The sequence below is a fragment of the Limulus polyphemus genome, unplaced genomic scaffold (genome assembly GCF_000517525.1).
Source record: "Limulus polyphemus unplaced genomic scaffold, Limulus_polyphemus-2.1.2 Scaffold330, whole genome shotgun sequence".
In the NCBI taxonomy this organism is placed as follows: Eukaryota; Metazoa; Arthropoda; class Merostomata; order Xiphosura; family Limulidae; genus Limulus; species Limulus polyphemus.
The window spans coordinates 113,955-124,294 of NW_013665940.1; the positions used below are offsets into that span (position 1 = coordinate 113,955).

Here is a 10,340-nt window from a genome sequence, read left to right on the forward strand (position 1 = left end):
GCTCACATAGAAAATTATATGGTCAAATTGAGACAAAAACAAATTTCTCTGAATTGTGAGGACTAGTACAGGAAACTTGAAACAACATTTCACAAACATACATTGATAATCTCATAGTAACATAAAAACAAGATTTGTTTAAAGCATCTACAAAACACTGGTGCATTTTATGACATATTCTCGTTTCTTTTGCATTTTCTGTAATAATTTATTAGTTCTTGCAATAAATTGGCCGTTTATGACCAAGTACTCATTATTTGTAACTTCTGTATATATATCACATGTTTCCACAATTATTTACAATACGGTATATATAGTAACAGAAGACTTTCAGTAATAACCTGTAATGTTTCGCTTCATACTGTAGACATTGACGTTTCATATCTGTCAACACATACCAAGGTTCTCGTCGACTGAAAAAATGTAGGATTTTCCTGCCATTCAGGAATAAATTCAACACTTAATACATTTAGACCAATAATTCATTAGTTTTAGCAAACTACTGCTGCATTTAAAAGTAATTTACTTGTTTCAGTAATTAAATATGATCCATAACTCAGACTTTTAATCTTCAGAACACGTACAAACGTAAGAATTTGGTACATAACCGTTTTTGTACATGGTGACCTTGAAATTCTAATTTGATCAAATTAATCGAGTTTTGCCATCATTCTAAATTATTATTATTACGTATCTTTAAAGTTGCAAATTTTATCGTCAAATTCTACCACCAGAGTTCTATGGTTCTAAGACGTAAGCAGTAATAATCTCAGTTATAGTTATTCTCATCACATACCTTATTAAAAGTTTAGTTAACAGAGATCATAACTTTCTACTATAGACATATTGTCGTCTTTTACACCAAGAAACTTATTTAACAAACACCAAAATTTTCTACTATGGACGTATTGTCGTCTTTTACCTCAAGAGGCTTAGTTAAAAACACCAAAACTTTGTACTATAAACGTATTGTCGTCTTCTACTATCGGAAGCTTAGTTATAAGAGGTCAAAACATTCTACTGAAGAGTTATCGTTTTCGCCTATCCACAGAAATTTATGATTAATAAAGAGAGACCGAAATTTTCTGCTGGTCTAAGAAGTGGGTCATAAAAATTCTCACCTGTTCTGCGCGAACGTTTTCCACGGTAAAATTAAACCACACCCGATGACGAGGATCACATACATCAGGACGAATAAAAAGATCGTACTCATATTCACAGACATAGTCAACTCGGCCAAGGTTACCTGCAGTCAAGTTAAAATAGAATTATCGGGGTAGTCCTGAAGAAGAAATAGTCAATGAAAACGCTTTTAATAAAACAGTCCTAGGGTTTTCTTAGAAAAAATACCTTAAATCGAGATAAGTTTGCTTGGATGGGAAATATAAAACACATGTGATCACTGAAATTGTTAGTGTCGAAATGAGTCGATAGTATATCTAGTTATGAGAAAAACGAGAATGTGAATGGATTTATAATTAATAAATCGGCGACCTTTTTTAAAGGTAAAATAATAAAACACACCGTTCTTGATTATCATTCTTCTGCTCAAAGTATTAAGCAAAAATGGTTGAGTTATAAAGTAAATAAGAGATTAGTCACTCACATAATCATTTCTCTAAAGGCAGAGAAAACAAGGATTACTTCAATGTTATATAAGCAATATATCTCAATGAACAAGTTGAAAAATTGAATAAAATTCATAAAAAAATACACCAAAACTCGAGTGCTTTCGAATAGTTGACTATATTTTATCAGAAGAAAAGAAGAATAATCAATTATTAGAAAGCGCTCGAGTTTTGGGTCTTGTTTCAAAATTCATTGCACCTTTTCTTTGTGATCCTGTGTGCTAATTCTTATCGGAACTTATAATGTTGAAATCAATGAGTCGGGGATTAATGAAAAGAAGAATAACAACAAAACCATAACAAATGAGACCAGTTAATGTGCAACAAAGTGAGACTCCAGTTTATTACCTTATCAAAGGTTATATGGAAGTCGTTTCCCAACTAATGTAAGTAATATTTCAGCAGAACAGTGCCCATCCACACAAAAACACGTAACTGGAGCCTTAAACTCCGTGACTTTCTGAATGAGACCTTCAATGAGTCATCAAGTGTACGCAGAGGGACATATTTCCGAGTCTTTGAATTCACTTAACTTAAACCCATGGGATTTTTCCGTGGAATTCCATACAGATGAGCTTCTACCAATCGCTCAAAGATCTCAGAAGGCATTTTAAAGATATTATAACCAAAGGACCACCAGATATTGCGCTGCAGAAAGTACCTAATCGTTCCGAGCTTTGTCGTGAATGATGTATAAGGATACGTCAAAGCGTTGCAGGCAAATACAATGTATGATTATCTACTGGCTAAAGTTGATCTCGGTGATGTCAAGATGTTTTCAAATGGAGGACATAATTTGTGCTTACTTAATTTAAGTGAAAATAAATTTTTGTTTGTTTTGAATTTCGCGCAAAGCTACACGAGGGCTGTCTGCGCTAGCCGTCCCTAATTTAGCAGTGTAAGACTAGAGGGAAGGCAGCTAGTCATCACCACCCACCGCCAACTCTTGGGCTACTCTTTTACCAACGAATAGTGGGATTGACCGTCACACCCACGGCTGAAAGGGCGAGCATATTTGGTGTGACAGGGATTCGAACTCGCGACCCTCAGATTGCGAGTCGAATGCCTTAACCACCTGGCCATGCCGGGCCATTTGTGAAAATAAATATAAAAAATAATATATTGTATTGCACACAATTATTCAAACATACAAATATCGCATCTTTGTTTCCCTACATCTTAATCCTGGATGTGCTTCCAAATGTTTGAGTAACTGTAGGCGTTCCAAGCATTTGCAAAACTTCTGTACATCTTAAAATTCTAAAACAAGATACTCTGATACATTTTTCTTTTAAATAAAGATTTTCTTAGATATATTTTGTAATGAAAAATGAGTCGCAAACAAACAGTTGGATTCAAGTTTGAGCTGTATGTTAATTAAGAACGCGCAAAGCATTTTTTGAGTTTATTATAAACTGTAACATATTTATTTGTCTAACACATTCTAGAAGAAAGTTTTGCTTGCTATTAACAGTTGCCACTAATCATATTCTAACACAAGATCGCCACTTCGAATATGTTAATCAGCAGCCACTATGATGTCACTAAGTGGTATTTTCTCATCTTAATAAGAGTAATCACTGGGGAGAAGGAGAAAGGCAGAGCTGTAGATGGATGGAAATTTAATTATTCTTTAAAGTGTGAGTGTATGAAATTCTCTTTGTAAATTTATGAGGAAATTATTCAATTCTATTGTGTGTTTTTTACTTCTATTTTCTTAGATGTAATTAACGCATTATAAGTTACCCATGCCAACAACGCTATTATTTTAAGAGCATAACGTACAGTAATGAGTCTACATGCGTCTGAAGGTCAAGTTCTAACGCACTAGAAGTAAAAGGTATTTAGTCGATCGATGTCCACCAGGTGTCGTAATATACCTCAGTTTCCTATAGGGAAATAATCAGGATTATATTTAACAATTTTCTTCTTTTCAAATTAGCCTTAGCTGTATTTCCCTTTTGGCCCAATCCAATAAGACAGTTGGGATTGTATGTCCCAAATCTAATTAGTGTGTTGTGTATTCAATTAGAGTATAATGGATTCTCGAATATACGCAGCACTTGAATGTTATATTACCAAGGAAAACAGATTGGCAACAAATTTAGTAAACACATTGTCAAGTTCTTAATTTAGATAGTTAACAACCGGAACGAGTAAAAGTTCTAGATAGAAAGAACGTGATATGATTCTATACCTTTATGAGCGCTTATTGTTGTATTGTAACAGGTCTTAAAAAGAAACCTTATCTTAGAAAAAGGTGTTTTCAGGTTTACTTTGTGTTTTCCATCTTAGCCGCTAAATGAGACTTTTTCCGAAGCGTTTTGAAGTAGTTTCAGTTATTCATTTATATGTGCATACCTAACATTTCATACTGAAATGTAATCTACGAAAATTTCTGTTTAATGCTCGTTCTTTGTTTCTCTTGGAAACAAATAACAAAAAGGAATTAAATACTAAAAATATGCCATCAAAAGTAAATCCATTTCTTTGAAGCTTTTCGTACTATTTCCATTTTTATGGTAACCATTAGAAGTGTCTTTGTTTTGTTTGATTTTAAGCGCAAAGCCACACAAGGGAATTTCTTTCTGCGTTTTGCCCACTGCGGGTATTATAAGCCCTGAAGCTTACTGTTGAATCACTGGGGAGAGGTTTTAGAGGAGTCAGTGAATACAGGAGTATTTTTAAGTTATCTAAAAAAATAAATCTGACGACTATGCAATAGTTACTGGAATAAAGAGGTGCCAGTAAATACAGGAGTATTTTTATGTTATTAAACAATAAATCTGACGACTATGTTGAATGATCAATCAATCCAGGCGTGTCTCAGAGTACGTGAAGAGTACGGATATTTAATAATAACTACGAAATTAGTTAAAGAGCTTGAAGATAAACTCTCGGAAATATTGTATTAAGAAAAAACAATGAACAGGATATTAACTGCCACAAGGACACTTTCAAAAGATAACATACAAAACATTAGTAGCAGTTTATGAACGAAAAATGACTAAACGGTTGCAACAATTTATCGATTATTCAATGATGCTACAACCGAAACAACATAATATTAGTGCTGAGCGTGTAGAAAAGTATTCTCACAGAACTTCGAGACGTCAAGACGTATTTAGCTGTGTCAAAAATGTTTTGAGTAAAGCTTGCTTTTACTAAGTATATTATTTCGAAATGTTGACTTTAAATACAATGTTCAGATCTTTTCAAGATGGATTTATATGGCTAATCTGCTATATGTAAACACACCATAGACCTACTTATAATACACTAGTATTACATATTAAATGTGTCTTCCTTCTGAGTTTTTTAAGACTAGAATTCTGAAGCATTTTTTTGGGTGTGGTCTTTTCATTTGAGCTTCTACTACATTCCCTAATGGCAGAACATTGAACTGTTAGGATTCTACACATCAGTTCATTTGGCTAATTTTGACCTTACAGAATGACTACGTAGGTTCTAACAAAACAAATCGTTCTATAATAACGATTGGGTGGGGCACTTAATATTAGTAGTATAATAGTCAGTTTTCTCCATTATTATTGTTTTTCTAGAAGAAATGGCGATTCAACTGGATAACTAAAGAAGGAAACATAAATCCTCAAACCGATTTTAGACTTAACCGTATCCTTTTTCTTTTATAGTGAATGTATGACGAATGTGTTTTTAACTAACAATACGCTTAATTTTTGTTCATATATCTATTGAGTGTTAAGAGTTTTTTGTAACTGACTTTTATGAAAGCCTGGAAACAAGAGTAAATACAACAATAAAAGGCCTACTATATTCTATAATTATTTTACTTTCAGCCTTTTACAGTAACCCAAAAAGCGAGAAAAATATTTAAAAGCTATATAAATGTTACCAAGTGTCTGAAATACCGTGAATATAGATTGATATCTTAGGGCAGAAGCTTTGAAGAACTTAACGAATTTTGCTATATATTGCACAGATTGAAAGCAACCATGCATACAGCATACATAACGACACGATTTGGAGATTTGAAATCCCCCCCCCCCCCGAAACCAACAACAACAAAAAAAAACAGTTCATTAACATCACAGTTTAATTTCTTGGCGACCAGCGATTATCAAAGAATGCTTTGTTACCATCCTGATTGAGCGCAAAAGTCTCGTTTACAGAGACTAATGAGAAACAGATAATACTTCGTGACTTTAGATGAAACCTGTGATGGGCATACTAAAAATAACGTGTTTGTAAACAACAGTAGATCAGTGGAATATTTTACGTTACGTGTGGCAAAATGTTATTAGAATAGCTTCAATCATTTAAATGTAAAATACTTTCTAGTTTGATGCAATTTGATGCTGAACTATATATATATATTTCAAACATTTGTTTTTAATTTTACACAATCTGACTTATTTGCAAAAAAAAGTTATTTCTAATATTCTGATATTACATATTAATCAATACTTTTGTACTTTACTCGGTAATTTGCTTTCAAACCAATAGAACAATAATTACGTTTATTTTTACCAAATATTATTCATGAGTACCAAGTTTCATGAGATTAATTGATTAAGAGAAGTTATAAAATCCTCACAGAAAGTTAATCACCAAGTGGTGTAATATAGTATGTAAAAGTCCTGGATAATTTATGAACGTCATTAAACATGAAAATGTCCACAGTAGTTTAAATTTCACGACATAGTATTTTAGCACTGTATAAAAAACTTGAGAATTATTTCATTTTCTTTGAATAAAAGTTCTGAAATGAAACCCTCTTGTATTTGTTGACCTATATTAAGTTGTTTGTAAACTCTATAAAGCTGATTCCGAAGATTAAGTTATAAAATCGTTATTTTCGAGGCCAAAAAAGGAAATACAAACATATATCATTTCTAAAACCTCCTTACTTATCGTACCATATTAATAATATGCATATGTTTTACTATTTACTTAAAAGTGTGCGTGACAACTGTAAGACATAAATACGCTTTTACGACTTTATTTCTTCGTAGAAGCCTAGCGTAAAAAGTGTGCTCGAGTTTCAAAGCTCCTGTATTCTTTCACCATTTCCATGGTAACAGTTTACTCTTTCATGATGCCATTTTCTATTCTTATCTCTCTCCATTCCCCATAGTTTATTCTGTGTTTCTCAACCAGAAACTGCGTGGCTCCATGCTACCACAAGCTAGGGACTCGTCTTTTAGATTTGTTTTCAGTCAATAGATGCACAATTCCTTATCCTGTCCTTCAGTCGTTTAAATGTGCAGCCATGCAAATCAAGTACCTATATAATCGTTTCCGTTTTCTATTTGCAAGGATTTTATACAATACATTGAAGTAACTGTTAATTGGTGGGGTCTTGCAGCTGAATGAGTACGTTACAACAACAGCACGTTTCTAAATGACAAACTGATGATATAGCTAGTTATAAAAGAATTCATTCCAAAAAAATTTCACCGTTCAGATAACAACAACAAAAAACCAGCAACATACACGACAATTTAGGTTTCAGGGATTTAAAAAAGCAACATTCTCAGTCATAAAACTTCCATTTCACTTTTAATTTAGAAGTTTCCGACATATTTTTTTATCAAATCTTAATAAAAATTTTAATTTTGTGCATCACAAATGAAATAAGGATTTTTCCCATAAATTAGTTGAATTTTTAATTTATAAAGCAACGCTAACTAATATAACAGCTTTGCATTTCAACCAGTTTGAACCAACTTTCGTTGCAAGCAACGAGAAATGCTCCTTTTCGTATGTGTTTTTAGTATTTTATTAGGTATCACATATGAGCTTGAAAGTGAACAAAAACCAATAAAATACATTCAAGTAGACCGGATCGTTTTTATATTAATGTCGAACATCGAATATTCTATAGTCGTAAATTTAATGTGAAAACCAAACGCATACCAACCCTTAGGCCGTTGATGTTATAATAACCATAAGGCCTATAAAAGTTTACGAAGTGAACACGATGGCATACCATCTGGAAGAGAGCATCGTACCTGTGACATAAAAGTTTAATGTACCAGAGGTGGTGGCAGTTTTGCATCTTGTGTTTGGTGTATTGTCGTACGATAACGGCTTCAAGATTTTATAACACCAAGGCACAGCTTTGGATGAAAAAAAAAATATTTTGGTAAAGCATTGATTTATTTTGCAATAAAATTGAACCGATAAACACATTCGTGTATTTAACTTTTTTTTTTTAATGTAGCTTAAGATTTGTTATCCACCCCTTTCCTTACTTAAATCAATAAGAGTGTAAGCGTTTTTATTTACGTTTTCTAAAACTGTTATTTGAAAATAGAGTTAAAAAGCTAAAAAACAAAACAACTATAAACTTTTACGTATTTATTTGGTTATCAGCGCTTTATTTATATTCAATTACGATATTTGAACTGCGTTTAGCTTTATAAAGCAAACAGCTTAAAGATAATTTGTCTGTCTGTCACTAATTACTATTTTCTATACTGATTTATATATTTTAAAAAATCAACTTTCGATGTTATTAATGTTTTCTCACCAGTAGGATTGAAACTAAATAGACCACTTTTTTCTCTTTAATACTTCATCCAAATTGTAAAGTATTATTATTATTTGTTAATAAACATCATATAATACGACACATTTTGTTATAATAGGGTGATTCTGGAAACAAAAACTGCTTACAGTTAGTTACCTGATCATTGTATCTATTTACTGATCTATCTAAGCTAGGACTGGCATGGTCTGGTGGTTAGGACACTCGACTCCCAGTCTTTAGTCGCGGATTCCAATACCTGTCACTGAACATGCTCGCTCTTTCAGCAGTGGGAGCTTTATAATTTTGCAGTCAATCCCACTATTAATTAGGGATTTTTATCACAGATAGCCCTTGAGTAGTCTTTAGCGAAATTCAAGGCAAACCAAACTACCGAAACTCTTCTGATCTTACAGCACAATTACAATTCGTATTTCGTTCAGAAAATGTGTTATAACGTTAAAAATTGCCACTTAGTCAGTCAGACTAAGATATCTAAAACTTCATGCAAACTTTTAGTATTTAATTGATTCGTCAATTCCTCAGATACGTTTTAATCATGTACATAAATATATTTATCCATTAAGAAAAGTGCCCATTTCTCTGTCTGGTTCAGAATTGACATCGAATCTAAATGGATAAACAATCGGACAAATGGCTCAATTGTAGCAGACACTTGAACTTTACCGCAGTTTTGCTGCGAATCAGGGCTCAACTAAGCAGTAGAAAAATGTGTGAAGAGTGATGTCAAACGATATGACGTGTAATGCAGTTCGTAGCATGAATACTTTTGCACTGTACGAACGGAACGCTTGCTACGGCTCAAAGTAGTGGAAAGGATGGCTCACGCCCACATTTACAGAACTACTTTTTAACCTTGGCATTGCCTAGTACCTGTTTTAATATCTGATAGATATGGCGACACACTCAACAATATTATTTGTTTAATGTTACACAAGAATGTGCTACAAATGATTTGTTTGTTTGTTTCAGATATTTGAGTAAAGCTACACAAGGACTACATGCGCTAGTCATCCCTAGTTTGTAACTGATAGATCAGAGGGAATGCAGCTTGTCAGAAGCACCCACCGCCATTCTTGGGTTACTCTAATTGAATAAGTAATGGTATCTGACCGTTACTCTTACAGTACACCCACAACCCAGAAGTGCAGAGCGCGATTTTGCAACATCGATATACAAAGCATGGACCCTAGGGTTTAGACCGACATACTAACCATTAGGCCACACCCGACCGCCTCAGAGATAATTTATTATATTTAACTAATCAATACATTAGATGTGAGTGGTTAAACGAAATCCTTTAATACTGTTTTCAGATGGAATGAAATAAGCAACAGTTTTTAATGGTTTCTCGTTTACAATAAGATGGGTTTCGACTGTTCTGAGAGGTACAGCATTGAAAAGTTGCTGTTCATTGGTTAAAAAAATAAGAAGACAGTTTGCGTTATTGTAATTGGTTAAAACAAGCAAAGCTACATTAGTAACTACACTTGATAATACGAACCATAATTAATAACATATTGAAACCAACTACAAAATCATCTAGAGATTTTTTTATATAATAATTATGTTACGTGTATAGTTTGATGTCATATTAGATCGCAGATATTCTGTAGCATATTTCTCCGAGTTTGTTCATTACAGGTCTCGAGTAAGATATTTGTAAGCACTGACATTAGTTTTCCTCAACCTTAAGTCTTTGAGCAAAAAAACCATTCGTTTATAATTTTAGCTTATTAGCTAGACTTGGCTGTCTGAAATGCTTCTTATATTCAATACCACGGTGATCTTTACAGATACCGCCAGAAAACGAAGTATCCTTGGTGAGATGCAAACCATCTAAGCTCACAAAGCAACAAAGTCTTTTCGGTCTATTGTATATGTAATGATCAGTTCTTCTTCACTGCAGATGTTTTTAACGTGAAGTTTTATAGAATCCGACTTTATACTCAAAAATATTTCTTGTTTCACCAGCCTTTTCGGAAAGTTCAGAGACTGAGGTAGATTAAAATGCTAGATGCCACATAGTGTAATAAAAAAAACTTCACCATGTTGCAAGATAGGCGTTTCAGTCACTGAGATGACAATGCTGCAAGATAGGCGTTTCAGTCACTGAGATGACAATGCTGCAAGATAGACGTTTCAGTCACTGAAATGACAATGCTGGCAGATAGACGTTT

The 10,340-nt window shown here is 33.2% G+C and overlaps 1 protein-coding gene across 1 annotated transcript in view; it reads right to left on the reverse strand.

Annotated features, from left to right (window-relative positions):
* Positions 1-1,121: 1,121 nt before the first annotated feature.
* The window catches only part of LOC111085321 (cytosolic carboxypeptidase 6-like), a gene marked incomplete at its 3' end in the record, with an annotated part of 30,003 nt that continues 20,784 nt past the window's right edge, over positions 1,122-10,340 (reverse strand). Inside the window, exon 3 of the mRNA XM_022383374.1 lies at positions 1,122-1,246. Within this exon, the coding sequence (XP_022239082.1) occupies positions 1,122-1,246 (125 nt within the window). The remainder of the gene's footprint in view (positions 1,247-10,340) is intronic.